Source organism: Rhipicephalus microplus, chromosome X (genome assembly GCF_043290135.1).
Source record: "Rhipicephalus microplus isolate Deutch F79 chromosome X, USDA_Rmic, whole genome shotgun sequence".
Classification (NCBI taxonomy): Eukaryota; Metazoa; Arthropoda; class Arachnida; order Ixodida; family Ixodidae; genus Rhipicephalus; species Rhipicephalus microplus.
Window position 1 is genome coordinate 215,654,929 of NC_134710.1, and position 24,957 is coordinate 215,679,885.

The window sequence follows — 24,957 nt, forward strand, 5'->3', positions numbered from 1 at the left end:
CTGCTTCGCTGCACGCGAGCTCGTCATCTTAGGCCACATCGTGTCGAAGCACGGCGTATTCTGACCCAGCAAAACTTCGAGCAGTCGCAGAATTTCCCAAGCCGACGACCATAAAGGAACTTCGCAGTTTTGTAGGCCTATGTTCATATTTTTGGCGCTTTGTTCGCAATTTTGCATCCATCATGTCATCATTAACCCAGCTTCTTCGCGGTGACGTGAACCTCTCCTCCTGGTACCCTGCATGTGACGTTGCCTTCACTACTCGGGGCCGTCTGCTTAGCTCCCCATCTATTCTTCGCCACTTCGACCCGACGGCTCCTACCGAAGCGCACACCGACGCCAGTGGCGTTGGGCTAGGCGCTGTCTTTGCTCAACGAAAGCCCGGCTATTCAGAATACAATGTAGCCTACGCTAGCCGCACTCTGACGAAAGCCGAAACTAATTACAGCGTGACAGAAAAAAAGTGTTTGGCTCTGGTGTGGGCGCTTGGAAAGTTCCGGCCGTACTTATACGGCCGCTCGTTCGATCTAGTAACTGATCATCGTGCGCTTTGCTGGCTCTCCTCGCTGAAAGACCCTTCTGGCCGCCTTGCGCGATGGGCACTTTGCATCCAGGAGTACGACATTCGCGTCGTATACTGCTGCGGACGCAAACACTCCGACGCTGACGCCCTGTCCCGCTCACCTTTGCCACCAGATCCGACGTGCGGAAACACGTGCCTCCAGACCTTGTCATCATTAAATCTTGACTCAATTGCCACCGAACAACGTCGTGACCCGTGGGTCGCATCTCTTCTCGAATATCTATCTGGTACGCCCAATCTTCAGGTATCTCGATCCCTCCGACGTCAAGCTTTCCATTTTGCCATCTGCGATCAACTTCTTCACGAACCGTGTGGCCACAGCACGGCCTCTTGCGAGAGGTCAGCGCTGTGACAGCTTCTTTTGAACACAGCACTTACCTCCTGGTCCTTGCGCACAAGGACACAGGTGAGGCGGGAGTGCTGGAGCGATCCCCTCACATTTTTTGACAAAATCACCTCACGCACATACCATACCCATTGACCACGCCATGTACCATGTCCATAATTTTAAAAGTATACACATTACGCGATTGGTTTTAGGTCTCTATACAGCCGCACAACATTATTCATTTTATTCCATTAGTCATCGTCAACCGCGCATTCATAGTCATGACCATTGTAAAGGAAAAATCACCTGGACGACGAAGCACATTTTCCCCTGACTGACGGATTTACTCCCTCAGAGAAAATAGTTTTTCAATCAGACTTTCACAGCACAATGTATGCCGAGCTAACTAGTGACGTTTTCTTTTGCTCTTTTTTCTCTCCTTTTTTTCACCATGTGGCTGGCGCAGCATAGCCTTAGTTGCTTTTGCGCCACTAAACCCAACATAACTAACTAACTAACTAAATCTGCGATCAACTTCTCCATCGACGCAACTACTCTCCTGATGGCCGCCGGTGGCTACTGGTCATTCCACGCACTTTACGATCGCAGGTATGCGCCTCTCTTCACGACGATCCACAATGTGGCCACGCCGGGGTGTTCAAAACATATGAACGCCTTCGCCATCGCTATTACTGGCGCGGCATGTACAATTTTGTACGCAAATTTGTGCATTGCTGTCCTGACTGCCAGCGACGCAAATCAACACCGCTACGTGCGACTGGTGAATTGCAGCCACTTCCGTGCCCTGCCAAGCCATTTGATCGCGTTGGCGTTGACTTCTACGGCCGCCTTCCATTGACACCAGGTGGCAATCGGTGGATTATAGTGGCGGTCAACCATCTAGCACGCTACGCCGAAACAGCCGCTTTACAGAACGCTACCGCTCAGGATGTCGTCTCTATCATTTTACGTCGATTTATCCTTCGACATGGCGCACCTCGAGAGCTCCTTAGTGACAGAGGCCGCGTTTTCCTCTCCGAGGTCGTCGAAGCTCTGTTTTCGGAATGCCACGTCATTCATCGGAAAACGATAGCATACCACCCGCAGACTAATGGGCCAACGGAACGGTTTAACCGCACGCTTGGTGATATGCTCTCAATGTACGTGGCATCTAATCATAGCAACTGGGACCGTGTTCGCCGATACGTCACATTCGCATACAATACTGCAATACAAACAACCACGGGATTTTCACCTTTCTTTCTTCTTTATGGACGTGACCCTTCCCATACAATTGATACTCTACTTCCCTACTGTCCTGATGTTTCTGAATGTCCACCTATCTCCGATGCTGCTCGACAAGTTGAAGAGTGCCGCCAGCTCGCCCGTGCGTTCACCTCGGACGAGCAGCAACGCCAGAAAGAAAACCGTTGCACCTTTCTTCCGGATCCCAGCTATGCCCCAGGGTCTCTCATGTGGCTTGCCATCCCATACCAAACTCCGGGACTCTCATCAAAACTTGTTCCCCGGTACGAGGGGCCTTACACCGTTTTAGAGAAAACCTCTCCGGTTAATTACCTAATTGAGCCAGTTTCCTGATCGGATGACATGCGCCGGCGTGCACGTCACATCGTCCATGTTTCCTGCCTAAAACCGTATCATGAGCCTCTCCCTGAAACTTCTTAGGTTGCCAGGATGGCTCCTTTTTCAGCGGGGGCGATTGTGAAGATGTGCCTGCAGCAAGCAGCGTCGCCAACGCCCGGCTCTCTCGGCTCGTGCTTCGGTTCGTTGCTGTGCCGATCGCTGGACGGTTCTTCACGCTATCTCGTCGCTGTCTTTAACGGCTAATAAACCTCCTCACAATATATATATATATATATATATATATATATATATATATATATATATATATAAACAAACTCTTGAATTGAAAAAAACTGATCTACCTAAGGAAATCTTCTGGCACATTTTGTAAACATGCTGAAGTGAAAAATGACAGCTTTATAAGCCAAAGAAACAAGTTTCGAAGGATAGACAGAAAAGAGAGACTGTGGTAGTGACTGCAGAGAATTTCCAGTTAAGATGGATATTAGAGGATTAATAAAATAAAGTTTGCGCTGTCTCTGCTGAAATTTTTGTCTTCAGAATCCTTGAAATTCTGAAATTGTCCTTAAATTATAAGTCAGACATCTTGTATGAACCCTGTTGTTAGAGTAAGTTGGAACTAGCACCCTTAAAACAATTGCTGAATCACCGCAACACTTGCATTTTTATCTGTACTAGAGCAATCTTGATGTTCCATCATTGTCATAAAGAAAAAAAAAAGAAAACCTTCCATGTCGCCGCCATGAAATGCTGTGGCGCTATTCGGTAGGCGGAAACCCAAGTACTAGTGATTTCACGACTACCGATGACATCTTGGGCCTGACAGCATCAGAAAAATTTGATGGAGATAACATTGCCAACATTTTGTCTTCACTGAAATGAGGTGAAGCAAAGACTCATTTTTATATGACTTTCTATTATTTTACGATGATTGTAGAGAACAAATAATAAGAGCAAATTTAGACCAAACCAAGTGGCTAATTGCTGCAACAGTGCGGCACAGTAAGCTGCATCCAACACTTCCAAGCAACGAGCAATATTTTACAGCTGGATTTTATGTCAGGTTGCAGCAGAGAGCATTTTTATTGGAGGAGTTGGGGGGGGGGGGTTCTTTTTACCAAGTCAAGCATATTTTTATACATTCCACTCCCCCTACTCCTTTTATTTATATTCTATTTGTGGATAATTTTAATGTGGTGCTTGTCGCGTTCTGTTCCAGACTGAAAAGTGGCCTTCTCCAAAGAATTGCTTGTGAAAAAGAGTAAGCTTTTCTTTGTTGTACTGGTTTTCATTTGTGCTTAACATTTAAGCATTATCTGTTGTGAGTAACGAAGGGTTTTCTTTGAAATATGTTAATTATTCTTGTTTATTGCTATGGAGTTAGTGGTCACTTGACTGGCTAGTACCCTGCTGTGCATAGCATTTTAAACAAAATTTCAGGATCATCGCTTTACTTTGTGACATGTTTAAATGGTAAATGTTTTGTTGTTAGTACCTTCAGTCAAACATGCATATATCGAATTTGCAAAAAAGGAAGTGGACATAGGTCCGTATATCAGATAATTCGATATACAACTTTCATAGAAGTTATTATATTTTCACTGTGAACTTCAGTGCAGAAGTTGACTTTCAAAATGACCCTCGATAATGTCATTGTGGTGTTTCTTTTTAATTTTGTATTTTTTCCCAGTGTGTAATTGGGGATGTGGGGTTGTGTGCCTGGGTGGGTATTGAGAATACGGTATTGATATAATAAATACTTAGCTCCTCATAATTAGCATACTCTGCTGAGCGTACTCGTTGGGTCCTGGAAGCTTCTAGTCTGCCTTCTCAGCGTGCTTCATGGGATGCTGTACACAGTATAGACGTCAGGCGTCTTTTCTCCGCATTCGACTGTGTTGATTATCGTCAGCTTGTGGAGAACAGCAGCCTTTGGCGTTTCACAGCATCTATCGCAATATGAAAATGAACCGAAACGTGAAAGGACACCACGCATGGCTGGTGGCTTAACGACGAGGAACCAAGGGGGGGTGTAGTGGAAAGCAGTAGTTTCTACTCACTCCCTGTGGCACCATCTTAACCACTGCTCGCTCTCGCAAATGCATGCAGGAAGGTCGCCTTTTTTGAAGAAAGGAAAGTAACTTTTTTTGGGTATTTCATGCTGCCTGATGTTCAATATGTCAAGTCTACTGGCTAATTTTGTGCGGTTTAATCGTAAATTACATTGACGATAAAGCATTGCCATGTTCTGAAATAGTTCGCTATAAGGGATAATATTATTTACCCAAGTTGAATTCTGTCGTATTCGACTGTATTGCATTTTGCGAAAAGTGGACATGAGCTTAATACTGGCCTATCTTATGTTCGCATTTATACAGTCGATCTCGGACATATCGAACTCGAAAAGGATATATTGAAATGGATATATTGATAATTTGATATAAGAAATATGCATATTTAAGGCTTATATTAATGCATTGAAACTCTTGAAATGGCTTCAGGAAGTCGCCATATGAGTTAGCATGACACTTCGCTCACGGTATGCTTAACAAAAGGTGACAACCTCCTTTGCAAGTTTCCGCACTTTATTTTGCATGAAAATAGTCTGTACACTTGGCTAGCCTTTTGCGCCCCATCATGTTCGTCAAGTCATCCTCATTAATGGAGCATTCAAGCTTTCAAAATAAGCAAACTCAACTCATTCAGCCACCATAGCAGCGATTGAGGGTGTGCGCCAATGCAAGCTCTGAAGCCCGGTAAAAATGTCGTTTAGTGGCGGCGTCAGTATCTTCATAACTGCACGGGTCTACTTCTGCGGCACCAATAACGTCAGCCATGATATTAACATTGATGCAGTTAGGGGTGTCGTCATCCAGCACCGATGAAGTAGCTTTCTGTCCTCCTATGCAAGGTGGCACCTGGAAATGCTAATAAGTAGCTAAAATCACTGAGGCACCGTACACTGTTGTCAGCTAAAATGATGCGCACTAAGTCGCCAGCTGTCACCAAAGCCCACAAGAAAACTGCGCACGACAGTGCCTTGCTCGACGTCGTTCCAAGCACCAGTCATTATTTTTATTGCTACGAGTGATGCAATGTTTAGTTCCACTCGAGATGGAAGATTCAGCCATAACGAAGAGAGACCTACTGAAGTGCACAGGCTGAAAGTCACAACGCTGTCCCCAAACAACAAACGAAATGTCCGTGTAACGCACCATTGATATTTCAGCTATGACGATGACACTAGAGGCTTTGTAGCAACAAGCGAAGTGCAAAAAAAAAAAAAAATAGCGTAGCCTTCGATAGTTGTATTTTATAACCTAAAACATCAGAAATACATCACTAAGTTGCAGATCTTGAAGGCCATGCTTTTTAGCCTCGCATGCTGTCATGTATGAGCGAACAAGAAAGGATTGCGCACATCGCGACGAGACTCCTGGGTCACTTCGCGTTCATGGGATTTTGGTCTCGTCGGCAGTTGGCCATTTTGGAAACACTGTGTCTGCGTGTTACAACCTACAACAGATTGCGCATCACGTGCCGGTGCACTCTCAAATGCTGGGCAACCAACGAATCAACGAAGATGGGAACCAACGATGATGGGATCAAAACTTGATACAATGCGGCTGAAAAATGAGCAATCTTTGTCATTATAAATGCACTTTCTGGGCTTCGGCCCGGCACAGCGTTTGATATGTCGGATGTTACATTCTGCGGGAGTTTGATATACGTGTGGAACAATCCCACACTTTTGCATGGGAAATTCAAGGGGATTTATCAACTGTTTGATACAGTGAATAATTCGATATATCAGAGTTCAACATACTCGGGATCGACTTTAGTTTGTACCCTATTGATAATTGTTTAGGATATGTATATGCTGGAAACAGTGCTGGAGCCAGCACTTCAAGCAGTCGAAACATTGGCTTCAGCAACATTCCTTGCTCCATGTCTCAACTCTTTTACAGCAAATAAAAAAAATAATGGTAAAAAGGGCACTCTAATCAAGAAGTGAATTAGGGAAAAGTTGGCATTCATACATGAGTCTGCCAACTCACTCATAAGTCGACTCACTCGTACTCGCTCGGATTCTGATTGGGCATTAGTTAAAGTGAGTCTGAGTGAGCTTGACCGAGAACAGTTTTAGTGAGTCGAAGTTTGAGTGAGTACAGTTGGAAGAAAATTTTGGTGAGTCTGACTTCAAAAGCACAAAATGTATTTCTTCAGTGAGTGAGTGAGCTCCACATTTTTCCTTACCTATGGTGCTGAACTTCTGCATGCATAGACATGAGCCTTATGTCTGTTCAAGTCTGTACATGCATCTAGTCACATCTACTTCATTGCATTGGCATTGATGTGCCTGATTAATACTTATCAGCATGAGTTACGAAAGGGAGAATGCCTTCACTGCCCCTTGCAAATTATTTCATAGGAATTTCATGATAAAATATCTTGTGTGACCTGTTTCTTTCAATAAAAATACGCTCACTGAATTGCAACCACTGATACCTCGTACTTGGTACTTGAAGATATGGGATCAAAAGCTACCATGTAGAGCACCGATTACCTGAGATATTATTGTTAAAGGGCATTGACACCATGGTTGAAAAAGCTAATAGTGCGCTAATGGAATTATGAGTCGACTCACTCAGACTCGGATCGCGCTTTGAGCCTGAGTCATGTCGGGAAAATTCATAGCGAGTCCAGTTGAGGAAAATTTCGGCGAGTCTGACTGAAAAGCTCAAAATCCTTGGGCGAGTATGAGTGATCTCTCATATTTTTGCCGACCCATGCATTCAACTGTTTGTAGCATGAAGTGCAAGAATTTCTGTACAGATTTCTCAGAAAGGAAGCTGCAGGCTTACACTGACTTTATTTGTCACATTTAGTGTTGTGTGCTTCAAGCTGTTGCTTGGTTCACCCTTTCGCTCCAGTGTGCTGCCAGTCTGTCTGTTTGCTCATGTGGTAGAATAGCTGCTTCAGAGAGGAGTTGGTCCTGGGTTTGATTCTTGCACCAGGCAAAAGTTTTTTTGCCAACTGGAGCACTTTCTTTCTGAGGAATCAGTATGGCTTTCTTTGTAGCTTTATGCTACAAATGGATGGATGACAGTTTTTTTTATTTCATGAACCTTCCTCTGCCTCGTGACTTATGCTGGGCTTATTGTCAAGTATAATCAAGGAATTTTATTCTGGCTCATCTTTTTGTGTGTTGAAACTAAACTGCCATGTGGGAGGTGGTGCCAGCAGCAGTAGCAGATATTAGCGCACCACAATATTCTTTGGGTGCACGTTTGTAGTGTACGACATGATAATGCGGGCAGAGTTCAAGGAGAGCAAGTTTTGCACATTTTGTGACTGCATGTAAGAAGTAGTGATGTTGAACTGCCATATGAAATGCTTGCTCACCTGAATTTTATGCAATCTGTAAGAGAATACACTATAGTTGAATAGCTTCAATTGAGATAAATAAATACCTCATTATAAGCGAAGTCCACTTATAATGATGTCCAAGGGCCAAGGTAATTTCATCATTATAACTGATAATTGTTATAAGCGGGATGACAAAAAAATGATGAAAGAGGGATGAAAACATTTTATTTACATGCAAGTAAGATTCTGCAGCTGTGTACCACTTGTTCGCAAAAAGAACTTAGTCTCTCAGTTTTTTTTTTTTTTTCATGCGAAGTTCATGTACATCTTTTTCAAGAACAGTTAGGTGCTCTACCTATGAAAGATCGAGGCCGTTCACGAAAACAAGGTCCTGGGGGGACTGGATCGTCTGCTGGGCCTCCTGCGATGACAGTGCTTGGATAGGCTGATCAAACGTGTTTTCAGAGTCTTCGCTCTGACCACTATCTGCAGCACACCGTGCTCAGTGCAGAGACCCACTTGTGGCACGTGCTGTAGGCGCACTCAGTTACTATATTTGATATTACAGCACTGGAACATTGTAATAAGTAGTTTATTCTACCATATAGAAAGCACATAAAAGTGCATGGTGCCATCGTTGTTCATTGTTATATTTGATATATTGCAATAAACGATATCATCATAAGTGGACTCGACTGTATGTAGTTAGATAGTATAGTGCATACCATGGGATTTATATGAATGCTGGGCTGAATAGGCACTTTCTTGTGGATTGCTCCAAGGGCAATAGAATTTTCCTCTTTTTATTGATTAGGGTTTGATTTTACATGTTCCTTTGATTAGGTTCAATCCTTAGCAGACGGCTTCTTTTTCGATAAATTTATTGCCCCAAAGTTGAAGTATTTATAGGAGATTTAACCCTTTAATGCCGGAATTATGAAACCGCCGAACAAAATGAAAATTGTTTTCATTTTCCATCTTCGAACAGCAACCTTTTATTGGTTCCGCAGTTAAGTTGTCTAAAATGCAGTTATGCATCTATTTAGGTATGTAGAGAATTCTCTATATGCCACAGAAGCGGGGACCTCGCAACCAAAAAACACTCCAGAAATACATAATATATTGTGTACCACCTCTTGGGTGCGTACACATCAAATAAGCAAATCATTGAAGGTAGAGCTTACGTCACCCAGGCGAGAAAGAACAATGAAGTGAGAGCTGTTGCATGTGCTTTGCGCTGTCCGCCATCAGCTACACAACCCTTCTGGAATAGAAGAGCTTACATGAGATGCAACTCTTCTAGCATAGAATAGCTTACATGAGACGGCGCTAGATTTTTCATGCTAAAAGCTATGCACCCCCCTCCCGAGTAATTGAGAGCCGGTATTAAAGGCGGCAGGCACTTTGTGACTTCCTTGCTCTAAGTTTTTCATGATGTCGTGAATTCACGTCACTCGGCAGTAAAGGGTCAAGTCTCTCGCAGCGACTCATTCAAAGCAATGAAACAGTCATTTTTTAAACTCTTTGCACGTTTGCCTATATTTTAAACATGATTCTATTATATTTGGACATTATATATATATATATATATATATATATATATATATATATATATATATATATATATATACATATAATGTCCAAATATTATAGAAGTTTAAAATATAGGCGAACGTGCACAGAGTTTAAAAAATGACTGTTTCATTGTTTTGAATGAGTCACTGCAAGAGACTTGACCCTTTAATGCCGAGTGTCGTGAATTCACGACATAATGAAAATATATATATATATATATGTGTGGGAAAGAAGTGTATACCTAACGGCTCGTATTTTCTTGTTTTGACACAATATTAATGAGATCTAACAGACAATAATGTCAAGGAATGTATAGGGGAAGTTATGATGTTTTGGAGAGGGGGCGCCAACGGGGAATTCGGCTGGTCGTGAACAAGCGGCATCAGCGAAAGCTGGCGAGTGACCTCTTCACGAACGAAATCCTTAATCTGTAGCAGCAGAGATGAGTTGTCAGGAGCAACAGCCAATCCAGACATTGAAGTCGCCTGTGGGTGAGAGCGGCGCGTGGCTGTGCGTTGTTTGCGCAGCTCATCAAAACTTTGGCAAACAGTGACAAGTTCAGACACTGTGGACGGGTTCTTTGCCAGCAGCATCTGAAAGGCGTCGTCTTCAATCCCTTTCAAGATATACCTGATCTTATTGGCATCGTCCATTGTGACATCAACGTGGTTACACAGCTCGACAACGTCTTCAATGTAGCTGGTGAATGTTTCACCATTCTGCTGCTCGCGACCACGCAACCATTGCTCAGCTCGAAGGTTGTGAACAGCGGGGCGCCTGAATACTTCCGCCACGTGCCTTTTGAAAGCAGCCCACATCGGGAAGTCACGTTGGTGGTTTCGATGCCACACGCTGGCGACGCCACTCAAATAAAGTGACACGTAGCTGGGCTTCGCAGCGTCATCCCAGCGGTTGATCACGCTTACCCGTTCGTATTTACCGAGCCAGTCGTCAACATCCTCCTCTTCTGTACCGCTGAAGATTGGTGGGTTGCGTTGACACGATAGGCCAGAAAAGACCAATGTGGGCACCAGAACAGCAGGTTGTTGCTGCGGTTGATTTGCTACCTCATCCGGCATTGCAGAAGCTGGCTTGAGTTCCCGGCTGCGAAGTTTTAGGTTGGCGCGACCCAGTAGCTCCATCACTTGTTACGGGGGTTTATTGAGGTACACAGCGACCTGAAAGATAGCAGCAGCAGCAGCAGGCAAAACGTAGCCAGGGAGCAAACAGCCGAGCGAACCAGGCGATGGTAATGTGCTTCCGCATGTGTCCATCTTCTTCCTTACAAGTGTTTTACCTTGCATAACTATTGCGCCCAAATAATGATCATAGCCCTCAGCTTTGTTATCAGTATGTGTTTTTGTTTTTCTCCACCACATAACGATAGCTCCCAAAACTTATTTTCATAGCAAGTGACAGTGTTGATAACAATGCCATATATTCACCATTTTGCATGGCAGGCATCATGTACTGTGCTTTGACATTCCTTAGTGCTTTTAAATGGTGGAATAGTACACAAGTTACGTGGCTGCCGTTAAACCATGGGTGCGACAGCTGCGCCAATTATGCCAATCTGATGCGATTCCTGATTGTTGCGCGGAGCTGTGCCAAAACCAAAAAATTTGCTTAAATTGTGCCACACTGCGCCACCAAAATGCTGAGCCAGCCTCAAAATTTCATCAGGTGCACTAATTTCGGTGAGAAATGTAGGCTACGTCGGCCACCTGCAGTTCGCTCCTTCAGTCAACGCGAGCAGACCCAAAGTATAGTGCCTAGAATATATTTAAAATGGAACCCACCCTATGATTGCGAGACGCGATCGACCAGATGAAATAAGAACGCTGCCCGCCCGTCAGTCCGCTGACTACTGCGGATACCTATCGGCGAGACGACAGAACTTGAGATAAAAATTTCTTGCTGTAGCCATCAATGTTTCGTGTGAAATGCAAATTTCCTGGCCGGAAAACGCGGCTATGGCTTGTTCTCGCGCGAACAAGCTCGATGCGCTGCAAACACCGGTGCTGCGAGCGACCACGTTGATTGCTTTAGCAGTGGCACATAAAACATTTTTTTTATCTTGACGATGCATTGTCCCGGCCACGATCCTGGCAATAAATATCCGGTACCGTCGCCGGGCCAATAAGCGTGCGCCGTTGTTACTTTGCCTCATCGAACGTGCCTGGCAAGGGAACAGAAGCGGTAGCTAACCCCACGTTGAAAGAAAAAAACAAACAGGGGTGGGAAATGGGGGGGGGGGGGGGGGGTCGAGGGAAGGTGTACGCTTAGATTTTTTGGCATTGGTTCTAACCCTGCAAAGAATGCTGCTAAAGCCACCTTCACCGCTGTACACCGATGCCTTGCGCTAGTCACGGGACAGTGCACGTTTTATTGAGTTACTAATGGGTTTGTACACCACATAATTCTGAATACCAATATAATCACTGACATCTGAATAAGCTATGAACTATTAACCTAATAAATAAAGCTAAAGTGTGCGCCAGTATTTTTTCTTGCCACCCCTACTTTTCGGTTTAACGAATCTCCCAATTCACAATACAAGCTTGGCAGATCCATATTTGAAGTCACAGAATCTGTCAAATGATTTGACAGACACAGCAAATTTCAATATAGACTTCATCATTGTTTGCTTTAAGGGTTGGTTCAAAATACTACTTTCATTGAAATAGCTGTACTCATGTTCACACTGCATAATTTACATGATGTTGAATGGTTTATACATGTATCTTATTTTTCTTTTTTTCTAAATGTAAGCCTTCTTTTTTATACTGCTGCAAATTTGGTATTTTATGATAAAAATGCATGTTTTTTTTCCCGCAACCTGCTCCAAAACTAGATTTTAGTGCTCCAAAAGTAACATTTTGCTGCTCCAAAAATTGCTCCAAATTGCATTTCGGCTGTTGCACCCCTGGTTAAACACATTTAGTGGCGTACGCAAGTACAGCAACTTTACTGCTAGCAGGCACAAAGCAGGCTCTCTAACATCATGGGATCGTATAAAAACTGCTTTTTGTGGTTGTTCTTGGTTTTGAACTTTTAAAAATTAGCATTGATTCATTCATGACTGTTTATGATCACGAAGTGATTTGGTAAAGAAATGGCCAATCAACGATGTTTTTCTTGGGGTGAGCACGCCTCCTGCTTTGTTGGTACACAATTAGCAACAGCCTGTTAGAAGTCCAGGTACATAGTGAATTTTATCAGATTGGCCTTTATTGTTGTTCTCATTCTTCTTTCCTTTTTCCTATGCGGTCATTGTGTGCTAAGAGGTGGGAATTGAAAGGTGAAACTTTGAGCTTTCAAGAATACAAAGATGGCAGTGCTTCACAGCGGAAAAGACGTGGCAGCTCCGTGAACTTCAGTTTTTCTATGCAACTTTTTAGCTCCTCTCTGATCGACCATGTTGTTTATATTGCTTTTTGTGCCACAATATGCATTCGAATGAATAATTTTCATGTTATGTAAACAATGGGGTGGCATTACGAAAATTGGAAATTTTATTAACTTCATTGTGAAATTACATTGTGAACTAATCCAGGTTGTGTTCAACACGATCGTCGGGTTGTAATCACAGTAGCCATATTGAGCATTCTGACTAGCAATTTACTCAGATTGCCAGTACCTCCAAATTGTGCTCCAAAAAATTTCGCCCCACAGTGCTTGCATTTGTGGTCTGTGTCATTATTGAGAGCAAGAAAGTTGGGATCAGTGTGCTAGTATCTGTGACGTATTGTTCAGTACGCGGATAAACTAGCATAGATGTTTTTGTTTCTAACAACTTAGCTGTTTTTTGTCTAGCTTTCTACTTCTGGGAACAGTCGTACATCGTTGTAGGATTTACTCACAGAAAGAGGGTAAATCGCCCTGCGGATATGTGGCACCACTCTCGCTACTTACACAACTCACCATGACACACCCTACTGCTCCCCACCTCATTGACCATTTCCATGCCACTTCATTCAACCCCACTGCATGCCATCAGCTTCGCTGTTTCATCAGTCCGTTTAGCATAGCTTACTGAATAGTTATCTTTGCAAATGTAATAGTACTCACACAGCCATTTTTTTTTAGCTTTTGAATTGATTTTGGAGCAACTAGAGCCTTAGTTTTGTAACACTTTATTTTCCATTCTTGTGTCTTGCTGAGGAGCGAAGCGCAGCAGCCTCTGAGCATTGTCCAAATCAATGACAAAACCACAAGAACATAAAATCAACAAAATTCACTGAAGAATGCAAACCCAGTGATACTGGGCTGCAGCAAGAGTATGGCATACCCATGAGACGAACAAAGCAATTTTAGAAACTTGCTGGAATCTGTTGTCTGATCATAACACGAGACCACAGGTCATGGAAAATTGAGACACACATTATAATGTCACTGGTTTTCAAGCATTTATATTTCAGCAAAATCGCTGATCTGCTGAAGACTTACATTTGTGGGGAAAAATTGCGCAGCAAAGCTTGCATAGGGGAAAAAAAAAATATCAGCATTTACAAGGCCGATAATTCAAAATGACACCTGATAATGCCATAAATGTATTCAGTTCTGAGATTCAGATGGCAGTAGTTAGGTATTTTGAAAATCAGCAGATCTTCTCACAATGTCAAATCCAGTACTGGCAGCACTTTTAGTCAATTAGTGTGGCTGTAACTATGTTATGTTAAATTGGAACTGAGAAAATGTCAAATTAAATGATATGGTTGAATGTGAGCCCTTCCATGCAGCGCTGTCGTCCCTATATATGATCACTATTGGCTTTTTTTCTTTGATTGTAGAGAATCTTCATATAAAAAAGTGGAGTTTTTAAGTGTTTACTTTTTCAAATCTCGATCAATATCGAAAAATTAATTATAGCAGAAACTTCAGATGTGAAGCAAATACACCATGACAGAGATAAAAAGGGACCAGAACTTTATATATACCTTGCTTTAGGCACACTTCAATCAAGTGATGTTGTGAATTGAGCGATACTGCATCAAGCAGTTGATCCTACAAATTGTTGGTTTAGGTCTCATCTTATCATTCTTACTTTATATCAAGCTGAGTGCACCCACAAGTTCGATGCCTTGTGGTGTTGTTGCCTCAACCATTGCCACATTCACTCAACGATTTGTACTCATAATCTTCAAAGTTTGGGTATTATTAAAGTCAGGTTTTGTTTTAGCTTTCTTGAGTGGAATGTGAAGAAGTCAATGAAATGTGCATTGAAATTTACATAATTTTGGTATTTGAAGACCCTAGGTACCAATGTGTGTTTCAATTCCGCCACCGAATGAAGTTGTCCTGCTTTTTATGCCTTGTGCTGTCGTCTACCAAATGTATTTCAAAGTGCTTAGATGAAGCCAGCTCATCTTTGGTGGTGTGAGATGAAGAGAACTGCCATCAGTGAGCTGAGTTTGTCTTGGGTCACTTTACCTGAATTGTGCTAGAGAACCCAGCTTATTCATTGCACAGAAGGGGTTAAATTTGTTTGTATTTGCTGCCTAAGAATCTGCCTTAATCTTCCTTTAGCCACCACAGAGCAAGGCATAAAATTTGTTATTTGTGGAATCTGATGGGTTGCAGCATAATCGAAGTATGTTTTTTTTTGAAATTTGCAAGATATTACAACAGTTTATTACAGCACCAGGCTTTCTTAAAGTACAGATATTTTCAAACATTCAGCCATTGCCATACTTGTGTGTCTGTAAATATTTTGCTTTTTTTTTGTCGCCTTTAATGTACAGCAGTGACTCTCAATGTGTCAGATGGGGTTTAACTTGTTCTTATTCTTATTTCCGCGCAGTTAAATATGTATAACGTTTTTCTCTCCAAAAGCTCATCAGTGTTGCATAAATTTGATTGCAGTACACAGGGTGTCCTGCATATGCAGTGTATCCAGCAAATTGCTTCTGTATAGACCACATCCAAAGCATCCTTTCTTTTTTAGTGGTTGATCTATAATATTACTTTCTTGTTTCAATAAAGTGCAGTTTTTGTGTTATAGAGCAGATGTTCATGCTTTGAGAAAATTGTATGGTGCACATATGAGGAACAGGAAAATTTTCTTGGGTTCTTACGTATAGTGATCATATAAATAAAACTTTTGGGCTCTGAAATTTCTATCAATTTTACAGCCGTTGCAGCCCAAAAACATTTTAAAAGTTGTGAGCACTGCGAAAGAAAAACGGCTAAGCAGGAAACACACATTGGTTGTTTATTTTTGTTGTTGATCTTGCGTGTTGTAGTTTTTTGGCGATATTTGGACAGCCTGTAACGCCTGACAGCGCACCGCTGTAGGTGTGTTGCATTGTTGGAAGAGGCCTGACAATGAACTGCAGAGTTTCACCTGTAGGCCCTTGACCATTTAGTGTGGCAGAACTGCTTGTGTATGGTTATCTGTTCATATGTAAAATTTAATTGGATCTCTTGGATTGTGTCAACTAATTGGGCATTATTCACAAAGCTTTTAATAATAGGCTTTATTGTGTTATAAAGTGCTTTTTCTTCTTTTAGCATAGTGCATCTTATCTCTTTTTTCTCTTATGGGGTGGTGACTTGCTTTCTTCTTGCCTATAATTAATGTGCCTTATTTGAGCTGAAAATGTGTTGTTGACTGTGTGTCTTGGGGCCTCTGTCTTACAACACAGACAGCCAGTTATCTTGGCGATTGGCCAGTTGGTGGCAGTCATAGCCAAGCACGAATACCAAAGGACACGATGGGCAGAGCTAGAAGAGCTCTTGGATAGGCTTATGCACAGCAGCAATGTAGCGGAACGTGCAGTGAGTTCTGGGATCTCTTTTGCTTTTTTCCAACTTTCTTTATATTATTGTTTTACTGAAATTAGTAAAATATGATTAAGACTTACTGTATGACAGTGGTGTTTAAATAGAAACCATCTCCTCTTACTAGCCTTATGTTTCACTTTTGCTGCTTTTTTTCACTTTAATGGAAGTGCTTGCATTATATACTTTTTTGTTTCTCTTGTCAACTGAGACACATCCTAATACATAGTAGCATGTGATACTTATAACAGGGCTTACTGCTTCTGTTAAAATCACTCTCTTCTGCCTGAACTGTAGCAATTTTTAGCTTGTATCGAAGCTAATTGTCACTGAGGCATATTCTATTGAAGTCTGATGGTTGAGCTGCCTCACCAATTTTGTCATACCTGCCAAGTTCGGAGCAACGCTATCCGGGAGATATACTCAAGGGGGGGGGGGGGGGCAGGTATTGCGATAGAAATTATATGAACACTGTCAGCGGAATCTCGCGGTCGCCGCTGATCTGTACAGAGTCCAACTTGATAACTTCGCTTACGCATCGTTCATCTGTTTTACGTGCGAGTAAAAGCTAGCGCTAGGGACCAACGCAGCTGAAGCAGAGATGAAACTACCCGGCGGTCACCGTCGCGCAAAGGGCACATGCGATAACATCGCTCTGCGTGCGAGGCCTGTCTTCGCTTGCTTACGAGTTAATTTGTTGGACAAAGGACCATAGTACAGTCCTGCCGACCACTCGCCTTCCCCCAGCTCGCCGAGAAAACAGGCAGTGTCAGGCACTCTTTTCGGCAACCCTTGCAGTTGAGAAAAAAAAAAAAAAACCAGGAATGTTCGAGGAAAAAGGTAAGAATATGGGGTAGGAGCCTTCAATAAGGGGGTTTGGGAATAAAAGAGACAGTGACAAAAAAAAATAAAACGGTCGAATTATAAAAAGAGAAAAAAAAGTTTATAAAGTACTGACTGAAGCGGCTGGTTAAAGCCTTGCCGTTTTATATAGGTTCGAGGAACTTTTGTGGAAGCAGGGTTCAGCTTAGCGGCTTGAGGAGAGGGGAAAGGAGTCGCATAAAGGAAAGGTACAGAAAGTGTGTGGAGAGGTGTGGGCATAAGCCTTCCGGGTACAGGTGGGGGAGAGTGAAGGTGCGTCGCAGCGTCACCCCCTCCCCCCCTGCGTCACCCCCCCTGTGTCACCCCCCCCTGCCCCTCTTTGTCCGCCCGAGTTCTTGTGCCGCTTCCTATCATGTCAATGTAAAGTGCTGACTGCTGGCTGCAGTAGAACAGCCACAAAGAGTTTGCAAACGCTCTCATCAGTCACGTCAAGCAAGCCTGGAGGCGCTCCCTTTTTGCTCTCCTTTTTTATTCTCTTTGGTGTGGGAATGCTGGCACGTTTAAAAGCCAGCAAAAGCATCAACTGTACAACAGGGCCACTGCGCTCCCTCTGCTACAATGGAGCTTTTTTTTTTTTTTTAGCTAATGTGTAGGCTTTCAAGAACTGCACAGCCATGCGCGATTTCACTGCTCCTGCTCCGCGGGCTGCATGTTCTGGCGTTATTTTCGCTTCTCGAAAACTACATTGAACAGAGTTGAACCTTGCTATAATCGCTAAAAAAAGAATTCTTTTTACTACATGGTCAGACAGCTTGCTCAAGTGGCCAGACAAAGCACTGGATGCGTGGGGCAAAACTGGATTTCCGAGAGATTTTTCTATGACCCGTACAACCGGGAGAAACAGTCTCCCGGGTAATCCGGGAGACTTGGCAGGTATGCATCGTGTGTTTTTTTGTTGACCAGGAAATACTCGGAAGTATTTTCTCGTCATACCGCAAGCCAATGTTCTTCGGTCAATCGGGTGGCTGAACAAACACATCGATGTGTTGAAGTTGTTCATGAATATTCCATACCCTGGATCGAGATATTCTGCCTGCAGCTGGCAAAGTACATCGAATGCTAATCTATGAGGTCCTGGGTGATCCCTCTTACCGGTATATACACTGAAACGTACCGTGTATCCGATTCCAGAATCAGCTAAAACCCATAGCTTGTAGCCCCATTTTGTGACCTTATCTTTCAAATATTGTCTGATGCCCAATCGCCCTTTTGATTTTACCACCCGTTCATCGACGGAAAGATTGCGTTTCGGTTGAGAAAGCTTTGCCGACATCTGAATCACATGCTCCATTAGCCACCACACGAACCTGAGCTTCCCTCTCAATTGCTGGCTCACATCATCCAAGTCAGCGACATGGAGCATAGCGAGCAGCGCTATGAAACAGCATCGAGGCATTATTCGCTGTGGAAGTAGGCTGCTGTAGAGTTCTCCGACGTTGCAGTGAAGCTTCAGACATGGAACCTTGACGAGGCCCATGTAGACTATAAGGCCAATGAACTTTTTCATTTCATTCGGTGTCACCTCTTCCCATGACCCATCCGAACAAGCGTGCGTCTGTTTTTTCCAAGTATTTTCATCTAGCTGTATTTGTTTGTGTTTTTGCATATTGTAGTGATCACTTGCATAGGGAAAAAAAAAGGCAAAAAAGTCAAGGCCCGTCAGAAATTTTTTTGGTTGGCTTCTTAGTGCCACACCCACGTAATCGCTCATGTATAAACCAGGTGCCTGTCGCAGTGCAAGGACGATTCGTGTCTGCGTTGTTAATCTATTGTTGAAACTCTGCCACATAGAGATAAGAACACGTAACGACCATGCAAGCTTTCTCAAGAGCAAGCTGAACGAAAACAAAAACTAAGCTTTGTCTACTTGTTGAGCTTCTAGGCTGATCGCCCCGTGACTTGCCATTCGAACTGAAATCTGAGCTTTCGAAGTCGGGGAGGGAGGTTTTTGACTCTTTGCTACTTGTTTCATCTGTCCAAGTAGCGGAATCACGAGTTACGTGTCGTTTTTCAAGAGTGCCAAGTCGCGAACTTGACACCATTCCCTTGATCAGCTAACGCAACTGCACCCGAAATAAACTGCAACTGTGTGCTGTTGCGAACCGGGGTCCCACCCGACGCTTCCCCATTGACGAGGGATACCGATAAGCCAGGGTTTTGTCGGACCCGTACTCCTGTGGTAGTGTTGCGCAACTTCGGGTGGAGGAAACGATGCTCACAAGTTGGGGAATCGAAAAACAAACAGGTTTACTGGCACTATTTACAACTATTTAGAGCATGAGAGGTTAGAGTTCCGCAAACCACAAGCATGATGAATGAACCGTCAAACCACGATTCAGAGCCACGTTCAGAACATTGCAGCGTTGTGCTCCTCCTCCGTGATTGAAACACCAATCACACACATGACGCCAGCCACGATGGCGTCGGACACACGGTCACCAAATAGTCATTGCACCTCTTTATGCAAATGCTCCTCCGGTCAGTTTCACTGAAGAGCGGGAAAGTGGAGTTCTTCACGGAACAAGTTGGCGATTGGGTTGTTGCTGCCGTTTCTCCCTGGAAGGGCAGCAAAGGATTAGTGACTTTAATTGCTTACACACGACCTCGTGGTCGGTCTGCCTTGCCATCTCACCAAACAAGCCATGTAGGGATATTGGCTCACGAACGGTCGAAATTGCCACATTATAATCCCTTTGTTGCTTCTTGCCGCTTGACGCTCGTTCTGAGATAAGAGCGCTGGGGCTTCCCGACATGCGAACGCAGCCCGGTTATGCTTCTCATGGCCAGCATGGCGCCCACGAACAAGAGTCACAACAGCACCGTTGCTGTATCAGTCATGGTGACTGACTGAGTGAAGGACACAAGCTCATGCCGAGGAAAAGAACCCCGTATTGCTTTATTGCATCACATTTAAAGCAACATTGGGTGAGGAGGTTAGTGCAGAAAGGAAGGGAAGAAAGATGTAGAAAATGAAATACTGGAACGTTCGTGCTCAAAACAAATTAGCGCGCGCACAAGCTGGTATGATACATCCCTCTCGTCAACAAATAATTTGCTTTAAAAAACACTTCAGTCACTTGCTGATCTGTTGAAAGTTTCTCATGTAGCCTAAGCGTTTGGGTGGTCTAACTTGCTGCTGCAATCTTCTTAAAATTGGTGAAGGTTGCCGCGGGGCTGTTGCTTGCGGTGTGACGTTCGCTGACGGCGATACTATGTTCGTCGATCGCAGTGTTACGTTTGCTGATGGCTAGTGGGCTTCACAAGATAAGTTTGTCTCCTCATCAGAATTGTCACTCATTTCTTCATGTGATGGTTAGATGCTCCTCCGTCTTCAGCAAATGTTGGCGGTTTCGCGGTACCATCCTGTTGTCGCCCATCTTGACATAACGGGACCTCGACCCTGCTGGTGCTACCACTCTGCCCTTTCGTGACCGTGAACGCTTCTTCATGCACACAACATCGTCATTTTGGAGAGACGAGAGGTGTAAATGATGAATGCTTGTCTGCTTGTGCTTCACTTCCACTGTTTGCTGTTCGTGAAATTTGGGGAGCAGGGTCTGTAAGCAGCATCCTTGAAGCAGCTCTCCGGGGGACCGACCGTCCTCCAACGGACTTGCCCTATAAGCCAGAATACCAAGCCAGAAGTCCTCGTTAGCTTGAGAAGTTTTTTTTTAGAATTTGTTTAATGATTTGAACTCCTCTTTCAGCTAGCCCGTTTGATCTTAAGTACAGACTTTACGTGATGTGAAGGAAGTCTTACGCTTTCGAGAACTGAGCGAATTTGCGACTGGAACACTGGGGCCGTTATCTATGCATACTTTCATGGGAATTCCATATCATGAAAAAATTGCGCTGCGCTTTTCGATGACTGCATGGGCCGTGGTTCCATGCAGCAGCTCTACTTTGGGAAAGTTGGACGTCGGATCGTACACACACAGGTAGTGATTGCCAGTGTACTGGAATACGTCGATCCAAACTTGAAATCATGTGCTCGCTGGCGTCGGACGCATGATTAGCGGCTCGTACAGTTGACTTTATGCGTGCTTTCTACAAACTGGGCATTTTTTAATCAGAGCTTCAATATCATTGTCGAGACCTGGCCAGTATATCAGTAGTGTTGCTCTTGATTTGCACTTAGTTGCACTGAGATTACCCTCGTATACCCGCTTTAGAATTTCAAGCCACATGCATGTAGGGATCAGTGATGTTCCGTCCTATGCCAAAGAATTCCCATTCAGAGAAATGAAAATTTCATATTTCGGGGATTTTTTCCTGCAAACGTTGACGAAATTCCCAGCGAAGTTCCCTGCACAAAAGTACTAATTTCTGCCTCAATCCACGCACACACATACTATAATTACACGTGTATCACGTACTGGCGACTTTTTAAATCATGACTAACCCCTCCACTGCAGCACAACAAAAGCATGACTTAATTATTTCATATACTGTTCGTACACTGCATATTGCGAGCTTCAAGTCTAACACCGCTAGTGAACTAGAAGTCGCTCTTCGTAAATATTGAAACCATTCTCAAAGTCCATGCTTGCGTGGTGCATGCGTCAGAACCGATTACAGCAGATGAAGGTGCACTGTGACCGCTAATTATCGGTCATCATAGGAAAATTTAACCACTCCTGAAATTCTCTGCAATATCACGAATACTCCCTTTTTTCTTTTGGTTCAAGGTGACAGGCGAAAATTCTCTGCACAGAACATCACTAGTAGGGATCACTACTTTTGCCCTTTTCAATAATATTTTCTTGATTAGGGCTGAGAAGCCACGGTTTTAAGTTGGCCTGTGACGAGTTTTCCTTTCATAATTTGCTGGAGGACAGCCTGAATGTATGCGTCTGAGGCGGTGTCGCGCGCCATTCGAGCTGCACTCTCCACTCGTGAGTGCTGCCACAATACTGGTAGCGAGAACTTTGACGTTGCCGTTGTCCACAACCGTGAAGTCGCCAGTGCCCGGTGCTCTTGACAGCATGTCCGCCATCTCCATCTGTTTTTCGAAAACAAACATCAAGTTTTGATTGATTGATATGTGGGGCTTAACGACCAAAAACTACCATATGATTATGCTAGACGCCGTTGTGGAGGGCTCCAGAAATTGCGACTGGGGTTCCTTAACGTGCACCCAAATCTGAGCACACGGGCCTACAGCATTTTTGCCTTCATGGAAAATACAGACGCCGTAGCCAGGATTCGATCTCACGACCTGTGGGTCATCAGCCGAGTACCTTAGCCACTAGACCACCGCGGCGGGGCACAAACACCAAGTTTTAGTCTAACCTTAGAAGTCTTAAAAAGAAACGCTGTATCCTAGGCGGTATATCTGCAATTGGCTTCTTCGAAATATCAATGAGGGCTTGTGGTCATTTTCAAGTAGCAGTGGACGGCCGTATGTAAAATGAGAGAACTTCTCACAACCAAATACCAGAGTGAGAGCCTCTTTTTCTATCTGGGAATATTGTGCTCTTTGTCGGTCAGAGCTCTTGACATGTAAGCTACTGCACTCAAACTGTCTTCGTAACTCTACACAAGGGTGGATCCGATACCGTTCTTGGAGGCTTCTGAGGCTACTTTAGTTTGCTTGCATGGGTTGAAAACGGCAAGTAGCGATTTTTTGTGTAGTGCTTCGCATATGTCTCACCAATCTTCATCATGTTCTTGTGTTCATTCAAACACTACGTCTTGCTTGATAAGAGATCGCAAAGCCACTGTTTTCTGGACTAGTGATGGCACATATTTACTGAAATAATTTACCATGCCCAGCAACCTTTGTACTGCAAGCTTGTTGCCGGGCTTTAGCATCGGCACTAAACTGACTAAGACTGGATTAGGGCTGATTCCTGTGTCGCTGTTGGTATCTCCCAGGAAATATATTTCTTGCACTCTGAACTTGCATGTTTGTGCGTTGAATGTTAAGCCTACAGAATGTGCCACCCTGAGCGGACTCTGAAGACATGTCATGCTCCTCCTTCTCACTTCCCCAAATTAGCACGTCATCCACATACACACGTACGCCTGCATGCTTTCAAATACTTTGTTTAGTGCCTTCTCAAATACTTTCCTAGCCGACTGTTATGTTTCGATGTGTCGCGATTATGAGAATGGGGCGTGACAGAAATGAGTGACGGCGATTTATTTATTTATTTATTTATTTATGATTGCCATGTTGATCGAGCGAGGACAAGCCTACGCCGTGATGGGAGTGGCGTTTATTGAGCAAGTTGAATCAAGTTTTAGGGGGGCGCTAGTGACTACATCACACGCCACCACACATGAACAAAACAAAAATGAGAAAATGAAAATTTGATCACAGAAGGAATCTTGAAGGGATTCTCACTGGCCTTCCCGAGCATGTCTTTTTAGGAAAAGGTTGCGGTAACACCATTCGGTTGTCTGAAGGACGGTCAGGGAGAGAACTCGGGTGTGAGGTGTGGTGGGGCACATTTTCTTTGGTCGTTTGAAGAGGATAGTAGTCTTCAGGTGTTGACTGGGGGTCACTTGGGGGGTGCCGCACTCGCAAATGATGTCGGTTGCGCATGTACACTTGACCATTGGCTGCTGTAACGGTGTATCTCTGTGGCTCTGGGCCTACCTGTGTTACGACTGCTTTCTCCCATTTCTTTTCCTGCCAAAACCACACTGGCGTATTCTTGATAAGGAGGGAAGCTGACGAGCATGCTGGTCTGCATGCTGGTCTGCATGCTCATGCTGTGCCTGCTGCCTTGACTGAAGGTTTCTTTGGAGCACCGAGTGTGGATAGTGCGGTAACAAAGTGCTGGGATGGGCTGGAATAAATGTTCTTATCCTTCTTCCCATAAGTATCTCTGCCGGAGAAAGAAGGCCATTCATTGGAGTAGCTCTGCGGTTCAATAGCACCGCTGCGAGTTCCTTGCCTTCAGACAGTGCTTTTAACATTGATGCCTTAATGGATTGGATTGTTCTTTCCACTTGCCCATTTGCACGAGGAAAAAGGTGATGTGGGCTTGTGAACGATGTCCCATTCCTTGTTGAAGTTTCTAAAGTCGGCTGAATCAAATGGAGGACCTTGATCACTCACAACCTCTGAGGGTATGCCGAAACGCGCTTAGATATCCTTCAGCACTGTGATGACTGATGAGGCTGATGTTATACCCATTTTCTTGACCTCGACGTACTTAGAGTAATAATCAACTAGAAGCAAGTATGTCACGCCATTGTGGTGGAAGAAGTTCAAAGCCACTTTTTCCCAAGGTCGTGCTGGTAGTTCTCTGTCGAGGAGTGGCTCTCGTTGGTTAGCCCGCTGATGGCGCTGGCAGACCTCGCAGTTGGTTATCATCTGCTCAATGTCCTGGCTTATTCTAGGCCAGTAGACACTCTGGCGAGCTGTGTTCTTACAAGATACAATGCCTCGGTGGGTGAGGTGGAGCGTTGAGAGCACTTTTTTTTTACATGCCGTTGGCAAAACAAGTCGTTCACCATAACACAAAAAGCCATCGGTTACATAAAGTTCACCTGTGATTGAGTAGTAGGGCTTCACTACTGTGGGAACTTTTGAGATCTTGTTGGGCCAGCCTTTCTGGATGTACGACGCTACACACTGGAGTGTGCTATCAGCAGCTGTGCACATTCTTATCTCTGCTAGCTTCGGAGTTGACGCTTGCACCAATGTACAGGCTAGAACCTGATACTCCTGGTCTGATGTCTTGATTGTCTCTGCTGGATCAGGTGCATGAGACAAAGTGTGTGCAATAGTCAAATGTTTACCTGGCAAATACACCAACTTCACGCTGTAGCGTTGAAGTCGAAGTAGTAGGCGTTGTAGCCTGGGTGAGACCTTGTG

General features: G+C 44.0%; 1 protein-coding gene across 2 annotated transcripts in view; it reads left to right on the plus strand.

Annotated features, from left to right (window-relative positions):
• Positions 1 to 24,957, plus strand: part of LOC119187392 (importin-4) — a 227,334-nt gene that overhangs the window by 24,710 nt on the left and 177,667 nt on the right. For both annotated transcript variants that reach the window (XM_037435539.2, XM_075878604.1), the window contains exons 4-5: positions 3,736 to 3,777; positions 16,109 to 16,241. In XM_037435539.2, coding sequence (XP_037291436.2) covers positions 3,736 to 3,777; positions 16,109 to 16,241 — 175 coding nt within the window. The remainder of the gene's footprint in view (positions 1 to 3,735; positions 3,778 to 16,108; positions 16,242 to 24,957) is intronic.